We start from the raw sequence: 19,854 nt of genomic DNA, 5'->3' as shown, positions 1-19,854 counted from the left end.
TAAATATCTCTATAAGGGAACGCGTACCAAATCATTTTATAATAAATACACAGCAAAAAGGAGTGTATAAGCTTCTAATGGGTCGGTAACGCGCATATGATACCCCTTGAGTAGCAGGCGTCCATAGGTTACGGTGACCACTTTCCATCAGGCCGATCGTATGCTTGTTTACCACCGACATGGCATTTAAAAAAAGTACCGTGTTAATCGTATAGTATAATATTAGAGGTATAGGAGCAGAATTATTTTCTGCTAGCAGAAAAGTGGGTTAGTGTTAGGTTATTTTTTTAGTAGAATATAAGTTCTACCAAATTTGCTATGGCATAATTCTTAGGTACTTTGTATGAACAAAACAACGATAGCAAAAAGGAAATGAAATACAGTCCCAGAGGCACCGTTAGGTACGACGACGAGCGAAGCGAGGAGGAGTGTTAGGTATCTTGCATCCCCAACACACAAGACTCGCTATCAAAACAGAAATAGGAAGAAGATGGACAACTTTTTACTGCCTAAATATTATGCAAACAAAAATCTACGGAAGTACTCTTAATTTAGAAGATTATTTTGCTCATTAACATTATGCCAGCATAATATTGGATATTATAAAATCTGCGGAACGATTTATGCCAAGGCATATTCTGAGTAAGGTTTTCCTGCCAAAAAAATGAATCTTTTAGAGTGACGTTAAGACTACGTAAGACCGGCCTTAGATTCGATAGAGTAAACGTCATGAAAAGTTAAATTCATTGTATAGAGACGAAGTTGCCAGCACTCCCAAACACCTAATTTCATACCCATAAGTACAATATTTTGTCGACCATTATATTTTATAAGAATCCTTTTTTTTATTAAAATGACAGCTCAGGTGATGAGTGCCGATGTATAAATTTTAAATGTACTTTTTATGTTAATTTGCTATATAAATATTTTAAAAGAACTGTATATTTTATATTAATAGATAGCCGTTTTCCTATTAAACTGTCTCTCTTAAATTGTTTCCAATATAATAATTCAGTTGCCAAATAAATAGTTGGTACTCGCGTCTGAATAAACCGTAGCCGTAATGGCATTAAAATGCTACCTCATATTGAAATAATTTGAGGCCCCATTTTAGTCGCCAAACTATTATATTTGATACCCATTTCTATGGTTATTTAGTCGCCCGGTTAAATACGTGCCATAAAAGCCCCTGGCTGTCATAGGACAAACGTACGCGAGGTTAATGCTTTCCTGTGCGGCGTGTTCATTGAGTAGTGGACAAGAACCACAGATGTCATATATACCATAGATCAAGCAAACGTATCTACTTAGCGTGTCAAATGAACTCAGTGAAATCCAGTTGTCCGTCTTTACTCGCAGCTTGCAGCTTTCGGGCGTCAATTTTTGTAAGTTAAAGTCAACCAAAACATAAAAAATGCCTCGTTACGTGATATTCAATTGCAACAACACAAAAATTATGAACAATCAAGAGCCTGAGACATATTTAAAATTACAGGCAAGAATCAACTTCAGTACAAAATTTGACACGCTCGGCCCCTATACAAATATATGAATTTGTTTCTTCTATCTAAATTAAGTTCTGTGACAAGAACAAATGGCTGTGATGAAACAAAAGAGGCCAAAAACCAAGCTCTAGCCCTAGACCAAGGAACCAATATCTGATAACAGTCGGATTTGAGCTTTAGTTCAGGGCCAAGGCAAGGCATGGGAGAGAAAAGCAAATTTCAGCAATGGCCAACTTGGACATACATTGAGAAGTCGAGAAGTTCCACTCTAATTGCAAAACTGCAGAAGAGCAAAGCTTGGAATTAAATAGGTTAATAAGCGAGACGACTAAAAAAACTAATTAGTCCGTCAGTTAGATTATCAAAGAATTTTAGGCAAGTATTATTTCTTATTTCTCGTAAACGAAAAATGACAACGGTTCACTGCGGTGAAGTTACGCGTGAATTCACGCCTAGGTGCAATTTTTACTTAGAACCCACACTCCGGAACTTTGATGTTCTATATCTTTGTATTTTTTCATTATTAGAAATAAAAAATTGCGCCTCTGTGAGACGTTTTGCGCCTTTGGCTTTAAGAGGAACTCCGCTTTGAATTGTGGATAAACACTGAGCGTTTGGATAGCGACGCAACATTGTCTTTGTCGTTCACCTCCCAACAATGTGGTTCATCAAGAGCTAGAAACATCTTTCGCGGCGCCCTAGCAACTGTAGCAACAGCTCTCACCTTATGAATGTGGTACATGGTGGCATTGTGGTGCAACTTTTCAGATAATCTGAATCACAATTACAAATCTAGATTTTCAATATCTGAATAAATTTCATTTCCGGCTCCTCTCGCCATTGGGCTATGTGTGCGCCCACGCAATGACGATTTTGGCGCCCCCTTACCATTCGGCGCCTAGAGCGGCCGCTCCACTCGCTCTACCCTTAATCCGGCCCTGGTCGGGCTGTTCAAATATTTGATGCTCAACTTCGCCTTTTGATGGCAAAAGGATGCAGTCTATAAGAATCAATGCAAAAAATGCTTTTTTAATACAGTTGCTCAAAAAGTGCCCGTTTTTGGCTATTTAGCGTGCGAGAAGTTGGATTTTACGCACTAGTACGTAAAAAGTCGAATAATTGGATGTAGGTGAAACTTAACCCCAAATCGAACTAACATATCCGAAAACAAACCGTTCAAGTGTAAAGTTTGTAAATGGTGTAGAATACAACTAAATATGTACGGTCACGGACTTTAATTGTTGATCCACTTCTAGCTCATTTTATACTGGACATATTATAGTTAAGCATAGTAAAACTATGATGTTCCAGTATAAAATGAGCTAGAAGTGGATCAACAATTTAAAGTCCGTGACTGTACCTATTACATATCGCTGCTTGAATGTATTGTGACCAAGAGTAGCGTAGTTAGGGAGTCTACATGATATAGTCAGTGTTCCGCCCCTATGCACTTGTAAAAAGTATGCGTTCCAGTTTAAGACTACTTATCGAGATGTTTTAATATTAGTCTAATTTACTAAGACGGAATAAAACTATAAACATACTATTAAGGGATTAATATTTAAAACATTGATATTTCCTATGTAATTGTTTACTTTTAGTCATATTAAACATAATTTATAAAATGGTTTATATTTTGAAAAATGGGTCATAATGAGTCGTGTAAACAGAATATGAATGGAACGAAACGCGTCTGTTGTCAAAGTAGTCACGTTCAAAAAACTTAATATGTTACGTATTTTTGTCATAATTATTTAATGTTATTTGTATACATCGCATTAAATGGATCGATTGAATTAAAATATAAGTATATATTAAACAATCGTCTCAAATCGTAAATTTTTGTTTTTATGGCACCCAATAAAAAGATACGCCGTTGAATTGTCAAATAATGCGTCAATGTCAATGCGAAAATTGAGAGTTCGGATTGCTTATCGTTTTATTCCGTTGTAGTGTTTTTTCGCAACTGTATTAAAAAACGTCGTCTGTCACACGTGCGAGAATGTCATTCTTCGGTAATGGTAATGACAAACTTCTCGCACTTATAACGAAATGTACTATTATAGTTCTGTGTTTTTGTTTCTTAATTTTATTGTAAATTACCAATGGAATTCTATTATTGAATAATCAAAACATTTTGATATTACAATAAAATAGTTAAATCATACCTCAACTACATTATAAGCGAACTGAAAATATGAAAATAATTATTTTAATTCATATTTAGTAACATAGTCTTACTTCTATGAATTTATGACGTTTTTTAAAAAAAAGTTACCTACTTAGCATGGTCTGGCTCAGATCATGGTCTGACTTTATTTGACTGGCCGATATTATGTACATTCATATTATTAAATTAAAACGGGACTTAATCGCGTCAAAACTTACGTTTATATTTAACCCGACGTTTCGGACCCTACCACGGACCGACTTTCTACCCGTGACCACGGACATGAGTGAAGATCGTGTTAGTTTAAATCTATATATTATGTACATTATCATATCACTTTGATCATAGGCCTGTATGTCTCCCTTTTTCTTCACGTTGAAGACGACATGTTATCTATGATCATAATTTAATGTTTTACAATCTGACCAAAAAGAGTAGAAATTAAAAAGTGGCAACATCGTAGTGTCGTCCCTTTTTCTCACACATTAGTTTGAAAAGGATGACACTACAATGTTGCCACTTTTTAATTTCTTTTTGGCCAGACTTGTATGATAGTGTAGGTAATTATATTAATATTGGCCGTAGGCCGATTTGTTGACATCAGTTTTTTTTTTCATAACAATGGTCCAAAGAAAGAAGTATTTAGTGTGCAAACAAAATAGGTTGGTACTTGTTTTTTTGGGTAGTCGTGTAAAAGGAGTACTTTATAAAATTCCGAAATTCAAATCAAGAGTGAACAGGCATCTTCTGGGCGAACTCACTCCATCGTAGGCCACGTCTTTGCCTTTGGCTAGTCTGTGGTCAAGAGTAAGCCCATTTATAATAAAAAAAAAATATATATATATATATACTACGTCGGAGGCAAACAAGCATACGGCCCGCCTGATGTAAAGCGGTCACCGTAACCTATGGACGCCTGCAACTCAAACAGAGTCACATGCGCGTTGCCACCCCATTAGAAACTTGTACCTACATTCCCTTTTGCTGTGTTAAGTTCACAGCAAAAAGGAGTGTACAAATTCTAAGGAGGGTTCGGGTTGCCGACGACTCAATGGACAATAGACGGAACAAGTTAGTTCCGTAAGTCCTCCCGTCATCAGCACACCGCACCCTCGTTGAGCTCTGGCAGCCTTACTCAACGGCAGGAACACAACACTATGAGTAGGGTCTAGTGCTATTTGGCTGCGGTCTTCTGTAAGGCGGAGGTACTACCCCAGTTGGGCTCTGCTCTAGATTCGAGTGAGACGATATCCGCTGTGCTGTGCCCTACCACACAAAGCGGAATATCATTCGCTATGCCCTACCTCCTACAAATTAAATTAATTTATACACTAACTTTGGACAAAGCTTTGAACGACAAAGAGGCGTTGACAGTTTTACCGAGTCACACTTTAAACTTTTAGAGCGGCAGCCAGGCAGTATTTATTTTCTAAAAGTTTTTTTCAGTTAACGCTTTATTACAAAGTATTTTACCATCGAGCAAGCACGTTTGTCTGCAAAATCATGTTAGTGTCTATAAACTAATCCTTTAAAAAAATGTTTGAATGACTGTATAATTTGAGCTCTTTCTAACGACCTAGTAACTAGAAAATAATAGGTCAATTTGTAGTAGTTAACAATATCCATATCATAACTATATCTAAATAGACAGCATACGTAGTTCTCGATATGTTTAGTATGAAAATGAAAATGAAATGAAATGAAAATGAAATATTTATTTTTCAAGTAGGCATATTACAATGCGCATATGAACGTCAAATAAAGCTACGCCGGCTAATGTAAGTAAAGTAATGTGATCGACGGACAGAGTCGCACCATAAGTTCGTTTTGAACCTTCTTACAGAACCCTAAAAACTGACGGCAACTCATAAGAAAGAAAATCAAATACCCAAGCCGAGTTCCACGTGCTTAACAAAGACTGATATGCCTCACTTTGTATACGAGCATTAGCCCCCTAATATGACAATAGATGAATGTGCGATTATATCTTCGTCAGTTTTCACATTGGACGGCAGCTGGGGACAAAGTGGGTCCTTGTGTGTACCCAGAATAGAGACCGTTTTTATATTTTATTAAAGTTTTTAAAACGTTTGTTGGATTAGGGAATGAGTTGTATAAATCTTGCGGTCGGCGACCTTTAGGTACCTAAACTGGGGACTAAATTTTCAAGAACTGCAGATTTCTAGGTACTAAGTACTATTTACAATTTAAATTTTGCGATCGTTTATGTACTCGTGTCTTCAAATTAATTCAGACTTCAAAAGAACGTAAAAAAATATAATTCTGCCTCCGTCTACTGTACACAGGCCTCCTATGTAGTATAACCAAGTATGACGCATGAGAAGGCTCGGGCTATAGACCCTACGCTGCTTTAGTCCAATGTGTATCGCAGACTTCAGATATACCAGACCAGACCAGACTTCAAAGATGTAGCAGGTTTCAGGTATAAAATATAAAATTTAAATCACTAAAACTTTATGTTTAAACTAGCTTTTCCCGCTGTTTCGCCCGCGTACTAATCTAATATTGTTATTCCATACAAACTTTGGACCCCCATTTCACCCCTTTAAGAGGTGAATTTTGAAAAATCCTTTCTTAGTGCTCTTCTACACATTATAAAGAACGTCAGTGCCAAATTTGGAATCCCTAGGACCAGCAGCGGTTTCGGCTGTGGCAGTTTCTACTTTCATATATTTAGATAGATAGGTAATAGGTACATCGTGACAGTTTTATTTTATTTAAACTTTAAAACGCTCTTAATAAAAGCTTTTAAGCAAAACATATATCATCGTGTAATGCCATGCTTTACTGTACATGTTCAGCGTTTGCGTCCAAATTGTAAATTACGAGCAACGTCGGCAGACAAATTGTACTTGTTGCAAAACAAATATATTATATTCACTCCGTTTAATTTTATTTTTAAATGTTGAGGCTAGTGTTTTTACTTTGACAATGTTCATGTTCAACCCGAACTAATATTATAAATATTCTAATGGGCTAAATATTACCAATTAAATATAAACTTTTATGTGTACTTGGACGCAATAAATATTTGAACCACAGAACTTTTTTTTTTAAACAAAAAAGGCAATGTACACAAGCATATTATTAAAGTTTGCCAAACTGTAAAACAGTTTGTTGGCGATGCGCTCCATCTTATCTAAAAATAACAATCTACCTACTAGATACACTACCTACAGACAGTATATCTGTTCCCAATAATTAACCCTATTTCGACGCAACACGAGTAATTATGCCGGTAAATACATACGCAACGGTCGATCTGTTAAATTAAGTATTATCGACCGTGGTACGTACGTCTTCGATCGAGTCGATCTGTTAAATTAAGCGTTTAAGCGTGTACACGTTGGCGTCCCTCAGCTCCACTAAGGTTTCTCAGTCTTCGGACGCCAGGGACCTATCACTCAGTAATTCTAGTGGTTAATTCTATATCTCTTATTCATCATTTTATCGAATCGTTTTAAATTTTACACTATGAATTGTTTAATGTTATAATGTGAATTTTATTAATACCTTTTTGAGATGAATATTCCTACATACCTATTTGGTTTAGTTTAGCTTAAGATTCTATTGATACTGTGTATCCACTACTGCATGGATTTGTCCTTATTTGCAATAAAGCTTTGAGTATTGAGTATTGAGTATATTTACCTTCAACTGTCAAAAATAATGCCATATTAATCTTCAGCTCGGTATTGCTCTGTCATTCGTATACGCTTGCGTCCCTCCCACATTAGCTATACGCAGTCTACCTTTTGCACCTAGTCATGACATGGCTCAGGGTGGCCTACTATAGTCATGTTTACGAGTAGATATTTCTGTATTTACCTTCAGCTGTCAAAAACATCGCCTTGTTTATCTTCTGTCTGGTGCAGTGTTGATCTGGCACATACGAGCATTTTCAGAATTTGGGTCCCCCCAATTAGCAAAAGTTGTTATTGTGACGACAATTAAGCATAAAATCTGTCTAAAAATTTACTTTTTTCACATTCTGAATGTAAATTATCGCTTAAAGTTTATGTAATTAATACAAAAACAATATTTTATTGAAATTTCATGCTTAATTATCGTCACATCACTGACAGTGAGTTAATTTTTGTTAACAACTTTCGCTGATTGGGGGGTCCCAAATTCTGGAAATGCCCATACGCGCCGGCGTCCCTCGGCTAAAATTAGTTCATCTTAGGTACCCTATCGTGACCTAACTAGCTAACTACACTATTTAGAGTAGATATGTCTATATTTACCTTCAACTGTCAAAAACACCGCCATATTAATCTTCGGCTCGGTGTTGATCTGGCACTCATAGACACCGGCGTCCCGTGGCTGCACGTAGTCCACTTTTAGGTCCCAGTCATCTGACGGCTCAGGGTGTAGCACGCTGAAGCGTGCGTCACCCGTGTATGTGAAGATGTGTGACGTCAGGATGTGAAGGTCGCGCTTACGCATCCACGATACCTGGAGAGAGGTTTCAATTAATACCAGACCCTTTAGCACAACTTGCCTTGTCGAGCGTGAGTTCATACATCAAGCGCGACTTCAAGTATGGACTCGCGCGCGACAAGACAAGTTGTGCTAGAGGGGCAGAGCACAATAAACATAAATTAAATAGTTACTGAATATTTTCGACCAAAAACGCATTTTCTTTATTAAAAACTAGCTTTTTCCCCCGCGACTTCGCCTGCGTTAGAAAGAGACAAAAAGTAGCCTATGTCCACTTAAAAAATCACGTCAATTCGTCGCTCCGTTTTGCCGTGAAAGACGGACAAACAAACAGACACCCACTTTCCCATTTACACTAGCATGGATGGCAAGTGTGAAACAACTGATTAAATGCGACTTTAGGTGTCACATGCGTACCGACTCTAACATAGTACATTCAGCTCTGTCAACCTTACTCGCACCAAAATACTTCCTGAACTTACAATTTTAGACTGAAAAATTCTAGCTAAAACTGATTTTCACCGAGGCCACACGGGCAACAAATTTTAACTAGCGATAACGCGTTTTCATTTAGGCCATACCATACGATAGTACCTACTCTTTATTATACTGTGGCCATACAGTATACAGAGTAGGTACTAGTTTTGGTTAGTTTGTTCAACAATAAATTAAAATCAGTTTTGAAATTGAACTCAAATAACAAATCTCTTTATTTAGCTTTCACTCCGTGTGTAATACTATACGGCTACCACCGGTTTGACTCTGACATACATGCGAGCGCATTCGCCATCTTTATAATTATACAAAATATACATCTTACTCGTAGGTACCTACTTGCAAATGAATGACACCGTCGATGTCAGTTTAACACTGCTAAGACAGCGGTGGTAGTTATTTATGTATAACTAGATTTTGCCCGCGGCTTGGCTCGCGTTAGAAAGAGACAAAAGTAGCCTATGTCACTCTCCATCCCTTCAACTATCTACACCTAAAAAATCACGCCAATTCGTCACTCCGTTTTGCCGTGAAAGACGGAGAAATAAACAGAAACGCACACTTCCCATTTATAATATTAAGGGCCAGTTGCATCAACCACAGTTGACAGACACATCATCATCACGCAGCAGACGTCTATGGAACTTCCCATACATAATAACATATAACGAACGCTTTAACGGTGACAGACGGTTTGATGCAACCGGCCCTAAGTATGGATAATTTATGCTGGCAAAAAGTAAAGTGATTACTAATGTGGCAGAGGCTTGAAATATTTGCGTTTTGCACTGTCTTTTTTGTAAGTAGGTCACTCAAAATATATTTCTCACCGCGATAAGTAGTTTTTATTGTCAGACTCCACTTTCTGTAGTAAGTAGTTTAGTTAGAAATTATTATTCTTTTTTTTTATAAAATCCCTCCTCGCCTCTAAATGTAGTTTAAGCGAAACACTCAAAATGTTCATCAACATTAGTTTGTTTAAACAGTGTAATAAAACGTCATAAAAATGTGCATTGTGCAGCATTCGCGTGTTCCCACACTCCAGCATGAATTATTTATGAGGCACGCTTGCACATTCAACTGTAAAATGTGTTTTTTGTTTTTAAATGGTCCAGTTTTAATTACTTTAGAAGTAAATTAACCATAATGAAGGTTAATTAATGTTGGGAAAACTCGGCGGATGAAAGTAGGTATTTGGTGTAAAAACACGTGTAGGTAAATATCATGGAAGTCACTTAATTTTTAATCTCTTGGTAATAATATAAATTGGTTGGATAAAAATAAGTAATACAAAATATTTGACACAACCTGTAAGAATCCTTAAGTACTTATTTCAAATACCGTAAGTTTATGTTAATTTTAAAGACTCATAAGTACCTGACATCAATTAAAATTAATTTAATTAACTTGGATACGAGTAAAAATTGCTCAAGAAACGATATACACCACTGTGTAACATGAGTAAATCGAATAATTTTGACATCGTATTCCTGATCATATTTTAAGAGTAAAATGACTTTTTTTTTCTAATTTCGCCTAGTTTCAGATTTATAACCAACTAGCTTTTGCCGCGGCTTCGTTCGCGTTAGAAAGAGACAAAAAGTAGCCTATGTCACTCTCCATCCCTTCAACTATCTCCACCTCCAAAAGTCACGTAAATTCGTCGCTCCGCGCTCCGTTTTGCCGTGAAAGACGGACAAACAAACACACACACACACACACACACACACACACACACACACACACACACACACACACACACACACACACACACACACACACACACACACACACACACACACACACACACACACACACACACACACACACACACACACACACACACACACACACACACACACACACACACACACACACACACACACACACACACACACACACACACACACACACACACACACACACACACACACACACACACACACACACACACACACACACACACACACACACACACACACACACACACACACACACACACACACACACACACACACACACACACACACACACACACACACACACACACACACACACACACACACACACACACACACACACACACACACACACACACACACACACACACACACACACACACACACACACACACACACACACACACACACACACACACACACACACACACACACACACACACACACACACACACACACACACACACACACACACACACACACACACACACACACACACACACACACACACACACACACACACACACACACACACACACACACACACACACACACACACACACACACACACACACACACACACACACACACACACACACACACACACACACACACACACACACACACACACACACACACACACACACACACACACACACACACACACACACACACACACACACACACACACACACACACACACACACACACACACACACACACACACACACACACACACACACACACACACACACACACACACACACACACACACACACACACACACACACACACACACACACACACACACACACACACACACACACACACACACACACACACACACACACACACACACACACACACACACACACACACACACACACACACACACACACACACACACACACACACACACACACACACACACACACACACACACACACACACACACACACACACACACACACACACACACACACACACACACACACACACACACACACACACACACACACACACACACACACACACACACACACACACACACACACACACACACACACACACACACACACACACACACACACACACACACACACACACACACACACACACACACACACACACACACACACACACACACACACACACACACACACACACACACACACACACACACACACACACACACACACACACACACACACACACACACACACACACACACACACACACACACACACACACACACACACACACACACACACACACACACACACACACACACACACACACACACACACACACACACACACACACACACACACACACACACACACACACACACACACACACACACACACACACACACACACACACACACACACACACACACACACACACACACACACACACACACACACACACACACACACACACACACACACACACACACACACACACACACACACACACACACACACACACACATACACACACACACACACACACACACACACACACACACACACACACACACACACACACACACACACACACACACACACACACACACACACACACACACACACACACACACACACACACACACACACACACACACACACACACACACACACACACACACACACACACACACACACACACACACACACACACACACACACACACACACACACACACACACACACACACACACACACACACACACACACACACACACACACACACACACACACACACACACACACACACACACACACACACACACACACACACACACACACACACACACACACACACACACACACACACACACACACACACACACACACACACACACACACACACACACACACACACACACACACACACACACACACACACACACACACACACACACACACACACACACACACACACACACACACACACACACACACACACACACACACACACACACACACACACACACACACACACACACACACACACACACACACACACACACACACACACACACACACACACACACACACACACACACACACACACACACACACACACACACACACACACACACACACACACACACACACACACACACACACACACACACACACACACACACACACACACACACACACACACACACACACACACACACACACACACACACACACACACACACACACACACACACACACACACACACACACACACACACACACACACACACACACACACACACACACACACACACACACACACACACACACACACACACACACACACACACACACACACACACACACACATAATATTAATAGTAAATAGTAAGGATTAAAACCAACTTGTTACCTATTGTTACTCGTTACAGAATACCTTTTTAACGCCGTTGATGCCGTCATGTGGGTCTCACTATTCTCATTAATAGATGTCAAAATGTGACAGTTTTGAAACAATGTAAAAACCCAGTTCAGTGCCATTTCATGATTAACATTAACTTTTTATATGAAAAACATTTTTTTTTAATTTGCCTAAACTTATAACTATAACATTTTTTTGGCCTCAGAAATTCGTGGTTAAAATTATTCGGTTTCCTCATGTTTAGTGATGTGCAAGTTGCGGAAACTTTCCAAACAAATCTTAAATTTCATGAAAAATTCACGAAAAATAAAGGGAATTTAAATTTATGAAATGGAAAGTTTCCATCCATACAATTGTCCATACAAAGTATGGAAAGTTTCCGAAGTTTTCCTATGTGAAAATTTCAGAATTTTGGAAACTTTCCGTCAGCACATCAGTACTCATGTTACACCGTGTAGATCGGATATGGCAGTGACAGAAGTTAAATGCATATTTATACAAATATTGAAATTCATTTGACAAAAAAATGTTGTTTCACTTCACTCATTTATTTATTCTTAAAATTGTACTAAATAGTACCATTATTCGTGTACTTAAAGCTTTAAGAGAAATTCAGCTTTGAATGAGGATTTTAATCGAGTCGCCTGGATTAGTCGGGTTCGAGTTAAATGTACCTCGTCAATTTATATTGATGAAGGAAAATAAACATAAAATTCTGAAACATTTTGCTTAAGGCGAACATTTAAAGCTTTTACTCGAAATATCTTTTATTAATTTAATAAGGCTAAGCTTTTTCGAGTTGAAAGTATATGCAAGGTAAACTGATTTTCTTAATAATTTTTCATAATTTACAAAGACACTGATCTTAGACAGTATTTCGTCTTAGTTTGTATCAATTTAAGTATAATGAAACCTGCGCGGCGGCCTGGGCGGGCGGGTGGTCTAGTGGTGAGGACGTTAGCCGCGTAAGCTGAAGACCCGTGTTCGATTCCCGGCTCGGCCACCAGTGGGCCCTGTCGTTTTTTCTTTCGTGTATGATATCTATTTAAATTTATATAATGAAACCTCTTTACTAATAAATATAATGTAGAGTTTAGTTTGAACGTGCAAGTTATATTTAATAATCCGCATTGTGCACCTAACACAGTGTTGGCCGAACGTCAATGCAATTAACCATTAAAAATTAACCATTGAAAACTTTAATTGCCATTAACCATTGACAATTGACGGAAAATTAATTGTTAATTGCAATTAACACCAATTGCCATTAACGTTAATGCATTTTGAAAAATTAACAATTGAAAAGGATTAATGGCTAATTGCTACACAAACCATTAAAAATTAAATTAATTACTAATGTAAATTGAAAGTGTCATTGACAATTAACAATTAACAAAAATAAATTGTGTAATTTAAAAAAGACGAAACATATAAAAGTTTTAAGTAGGTAATAGGTACTTATTTTGAGATTTCTAATCTGCTCTTCGTGAACCCTGGTTGTGGTTGTACCTAGTGGAACTCAGGTTTAGTGCAACATAAAAACAAGCCATTTTCGTCATCCAACTAGTATTTGGGTGAGCTGATAACAAGATAGAGCCCAAGATAGAGCTGATGCTGAACCCTGGCAGCACCTAAGGGAACTTCGGGTTTGGTGTAACATAGGCAAACGCTGTTTTCGTCGTAGGACTTGTCTTGATGAGTACTTGGGTGAGCAGTACCCAAGGTAGAGCTGATACTGAACCCTGGTTGCACCTAGAGGAACTCGGGTTCGGTACAACACACGTGTGTCTATGTCGCACCAAACCTGAGTTCCTCTAGGCACTGCCAGGGTTTAGGTCGGGTCATTCTGCTAGGCCTTATTGACTCACTGAAGTTTGTTTTCATATGATTTTTATAATATTTAAACACTTTTAATAAAATAGTAGTATCAATTATTAGTTCATGAAAAAAATAAATAAATTGCATTAAACATAATTGCAATTGAAATCAATGATCATTAATTTTTATTAACTTTAATGGCATTAATCAGACAATTGCATTGACAATCAATGGCATTAAGCTTCGCAAAAATTAAATGGCCATTACATTTAATTGCAATTACCATTAATGCAATTGATTAATTGCGAAATCAATGGCCAATGCAATTGATTAATGGTTAATGGTAATTGACGATTACGTCCAACACTGACCTAACACCTTGTGCAATTTAAAATTAGGTCCAGACCGAATATTATGAGATACAGATACACATTTCACGTGGCGAATGGGGTCAGCCTCTCTTATTTTGCTTTTTCGGCTTTGTCCACAGCATCAAGTAGTTTTAGTGAATGGTATAAAATTAGCATATTCAGAACTTGAGTAATTTGAGAGCGCCCAAAAATGCCGTCCCCTACTTTATTTTATTATTTTAGAGGGCCAAGAAACGGCGGACGCTTCGTCTTGCTTAATTACGTAGGCTTACGCGGCTCGCAGCGGCTCACGCTAATTACGTCTAAAAACAAAAGCCCGACAAAGGAGAATTTATTTTTTAATTTTTCAGAACCTCCGAATTAAAAAATATAATTCAAACGCGCATTTACTCACCCTCAAAGGGCACAAAGAATGGTTGTGGTCAAATAAAGATGCTGTACGCACAAATGAAGCGCTGTTTTCTTTTTAATGGGCGCAAAATGATTGATGTTTTGGATATTTCAATCGGGGCTACAAAAATAATTGCTACTGCTGATTACAACATCAATAATTCGAATTAAGTAAGTACAAACAACTTTTTCATAAATATCTTATTCGTACTTGATAGATTTTAAAATAACATTTCCTTTTCAAAAGGCATATGAAACCAAATCCGACTCAAAATGAAAAGATATGGGCGATACGACCATTCAAAAACAATGACTCGACAATAAAGACAATTTGGCTCGCGGCCGCCCAAACGTATCCGTGCGAGCAGCCAAATCAACAACCAACTTCATCACACACAAACTTTCAGACAGTTGTATGACAGTAGCTTCGCGAGCGCCGGAACCAGTAAGTTTGTGGATATGTAGAACGCTGCTTGGCAGGCGTAAGGCATGATCACGGTTCAACACTTCAAATAATTAGTGTTCTTGGCAAGGATTCTGCTATTATTGTTAGTTATGCAGTTTCGAAGAAATCAGAAACCATGAAGTTAGAATGGAAATGTGCCGAAGTTCTGGGAGATTATGCGTTTGACTTTGTCAACACATTTAAAAAAACTGTATGGAAAAATCTTGCACTGGACCACTTTATCGCTAGCTTCGACGGCGTTAGTTTAAAATTAAGTCTTACAAAGTTTTATTTACTTACACTGAGAGAAATTTGTATTGTGAATTTAACAAGTTCGACTTGTTGCGGTTTATCCGTTTGAATCAGCCAAACGTATGTTTAAAACAATATGTGTCAGGTTGTTTTTATAAAATCGACTTGTTGATTCAAATATATTGCCGATTCAAATGACAAGTAGCTTGTCGTTTGAACCAAAGCGACGTAGGCGCTATTTTAACCAAAAAACTTGTTGAACGTACATGAAAACTGGTTGTATTTTCTCTCAGTGTAGTCTCGATTTAGACAAGTATTAACAGATTTGTAGTTACAATATTGTCTCCCCTGTGTACCGTGAAATTCAATATTATCATATTTATTTGTTTATTTATTTAAGCACGTTTTTTGACACGCGCTCCTAACATCAGTCATCAGTCATGCACTGTCAGCACGTCTATTTATTTACCGGCCACATCACGTACATTCCCAATCGATCATACATTCGTAAACCTTTTTAAACTCGCATAAAACACTTGAAACAGCTCACTCCATCCATCACTTAGCAGTATGACACGATTTTTCAATGTCGAAGGCCTCCGATAGCCCTCCTCAGGCACGGTCCAGCGGCTGGCATATAAATGGTGAACACTTGGGGAATATATGGCCCCTCGACATGTCCCGCGATGCATTATAATATATGGCGAGGGCGGGTATTATCCGTGTCATTTTTTTATGAAAGGCTTTTCAAGGCTTAAGTTGATGGAGTGATTTAGGCGAACATGGCGAGGATGTTCTAATTTATTTTTATTGGGACGAATTTAGTGTAAACTGGTGGCCGGTCATCAGGTTAAAGTACAGTCAATCACTTGGAACCCTAAGCCACTGTAGGGATGCTGATAAGCAATAATGTGTCAACCCACAAAAACTAAAAACATGAGATTTTAATGCCATGTTATAGCTGGATTTTTAAACTTCTATTTGCAAAAATGACCTTTTCATTTTGAAAATTTTCACTATCCCAAAAGTAAAAAAATAGGTTAACACAAATCCTTTATCGTGTGTTGCCTGTTTTGCATTAATGTGTCAAGAACCTTAACTTATTATAGTAATTGGCAGAAGACATATTTAAATTACAATAATGTGTTAAGAGGGTTGACTCAACGATTTTTTTACACTTGACTCATTCTTGCAAAACGCAAAAAATGACATAGTTACCCACTATGAGACTTGAATGATTATTGTAAAATGATATTTTATTCGTTGTTTTATGCTACGACCCGTGTTATAAAACATAAGTCATTATTGTTAAATTATATTCGGGTCATAAATTGTTCGTTTTTGGTGTAAGTACCATGACACTATATTGTAAAATATAACTGTTCATATTAATTTATGTTTGAATAAGTTATGACTTAGTCCATTAGTATATTTTTGCACATGAATGGTAAATTCAGTACGAAATTGAACATTTTAAGTCATGAATATACATATTCGTTATTATAATTTGCAAACATTTTTTACAAGTATGTTTTTATATAAAAATCTAATATAAGCTACTATTTTTTTATAATTACTAATTACATTAAGACGTGTTAATGTATGCATAAAAATATTGTTTGATTTTTGAATACTTACTGAATGGTAGTTTATTATTTTGTTAAAGATATTTTATGTTTTGTTCTTGTACAAGTCATGAGTTATTCATAATTTAAATGACTTAGTCTATTTCTTAGCGTAAAAAAATATTTTGTTGTATATTTAAGATAAGTAGTTTATTTTTTTTAAAGATGATTATTTGGTTTTTGTAACGATTTTTTGTTGAAAAAGCACAGATAATTTAAATATGTGTCTAGAAATGATCATTACTCTAATAGTTAATTTATAGTATTTTATTCAACAGGCGTTTAAAGGAGGTCAAGAAATATCAGTGGCGTACTTTCCACGAGTATTTTGGAGTCAGTTAAACACCATTGCATACAATACTTTTACAACGACCATGCATTTAGTTTTTAATAGTTTTTTTTAATAATTCTCGCGAAATTCACACTGTTTCCTGTATTGCAAAGGTTTGCACTGTCAGCTCAGCTGCCCAAAGCCTTCCCGCGCACACACGAGTATCGTTAATGCAATGCGTTGCCATGATTACAGAACCAAACAATGCGTTTTCAGTTTTTTCGATACGCACAATCCTGTAAATGACGAATAACAGTTCGGGAGTAGAAAAATCATTAAAAGGTTTGATTAATAAATAATGTATTGATTCCTACATACCTAATAACATAAGTGACCATGACTGATATGTTACTTAACACTTATAAAGTTAAAAATATGCACAGGTAGAGTATTTTACAACAACAATTTATGTGCTTTAACATGTTTATTTAAGACTCATAGATATTTTTAAACAATTAGCAAAAGTGGGTTAAGTATCATAACACAGTCTTGAAAAAGTTTGACGTCGTCGAACAATTCGCAATAAAAGAAAAGGGCATTATTTCGTCAAATTGAAGTTTGTTTTGAAATTAAGCTACAATAATCACTACTACTGAACGTATTATAGCTGAAAAACAAAACAATATATATAAAAACATTTTTTTTTAAGAGAAACACAAAAAAATGAGAAAAAATCTTTAGACGCCATTTTCTCAAAATGGTTGGCGTGTGGGTTGACACATTGTTGCTTATCAGCATCCAACTATGTCATAGTGATTTTATAAATAAGATTGTAAGAAATCTCTTGTCATTTTGACATGGTTATAGTGGCCTAGGGTTCCAAATGGTTGACTGTACCTACAGTTAATCACATTAACTGTTTTACTATATTTTTAATAATTTATATATTCCCGATATTTACGAATTGATAAAATTGGTTAACTAAAAAAAAAACTGACTATATTTGCTCCTTAGGGGTCCATGAATGATACTGTACTCACAGTCCGATTCCCGATGTGTTTGGCGCGGCACCGCAGCACGGCCGACTGTCCGACGACCGCCGTCACGTTCCGAGGCGACACGTCGTCGAAGTACGGTCGTTCTGGCCGCACTTCTGTCGTCACGCCGGATAATCCACCGAGACCTGAGGACAAAACAAATGAAAATTACTCGTGGCTTGACTTTGAAGAACTTGAAGAAGTCAGTAGGATCATAAATAGCTCGAAAACAATCTAAAAAGTAGCCGGTGAACACCCCGTCGTTTTTTGCGTCGGGGGTTAAAAATCACAACTAACAGGATACGGGAATACGATGTCGTGTTGAGAAAATGTGTACTTAGGGGCTCTAAGCTTATTTTCTTTAGACATGATGAATCAAAGACATCTGGGAGCATACGAGTACTGACATCCTTGTCAAGACAAGACACCGGACTTTGCGTAACTCTCTACGCACGTATACAATTACGAGGCCTACCGACTATCAGTTTGCCGGAGGATAACGACCTGTCAGTTATTTTGACTAAGAAATCGATATCGTCCGGTGAACTGACAGTCTGTGGGCTTCTTATGAATTTAGCCTAAATTACCTACTAGGTACTTCGATCCAGCGCTCCCGGGTAGACCTTGTGTTTTGACTTTGGAACCAAATCCATCGTTAGCGCTTCAGATAAAAGGTCACTCGTGCTAGACTACTAGGATTCGTATATCCTTTTCCGGAACCCTAAAACTAAATCGCATTTGTCGTCACCTGGCACAAAGCAAAAGCTAAAACAATAACGTCACCACAAAGTAGGATGCAGTGGTAACGTGCCCGGCCAGCGATCGCCGCGATAGGAACGCGTAAACAACCTGTCACAGCTTCGCCGCATGTGCTAGTT

General features: G+C 37.7%; 1 protein-coding gene across 1 annotated transcript in view; it reads right to left on the bottom strand.

The window, feature by feature from the left end:
- LOC125234207 (hemicentin-1-like) overlaps positions 1–19,629 on the bottom strand; it is a 43,494-nt gene extending 23,865 nt beyond the window's left edge. Inside the window, exons 1-3 of the mRNA XM_048140416.1 lie at positions 19,575–19,629; positions 18,980–19,122; positions 7,944–8,154 (exon numbers count right to left, since the gene is read on the bottom strand). Coding sequence (XP_047996373.1) covers positions 7,944–8,154; positions 18,980–19,122; positions 19,575–19,629 — 409 coding nt within the window. The remainder of the gene's footprint in view (positions 1–7,943; positions 8,155–18,979; positions 19,123–19,574) is intronic.
- Between the last annotated feature and the right edge of the window lie 225 nt (positions 19,630–19,854).

The sequence above is a fragment of the Leguminivora glycinivorella genome, chromosome 15 (genome assembly GCF_023078275.1).
Source record: "Leguminivora glycinivorella isolate SPB_JAAS2020 chromosome 15, LegGlyc_1.1, whole genome shotgun sequence".
NCBI classification, from domain to species: domain Eukaryota; kingdom Metazoa; phylum Arthropoda; class Insecta; order Lepidoptera; family Tortricidae; genus Leguminivora; species Leguminivora glycinivorella.
The sequence above is the reverse complement of the archived record's forward strand: the minus strand, read 5'-3'. Positions and strand labels throughout refer to the sequence as shown.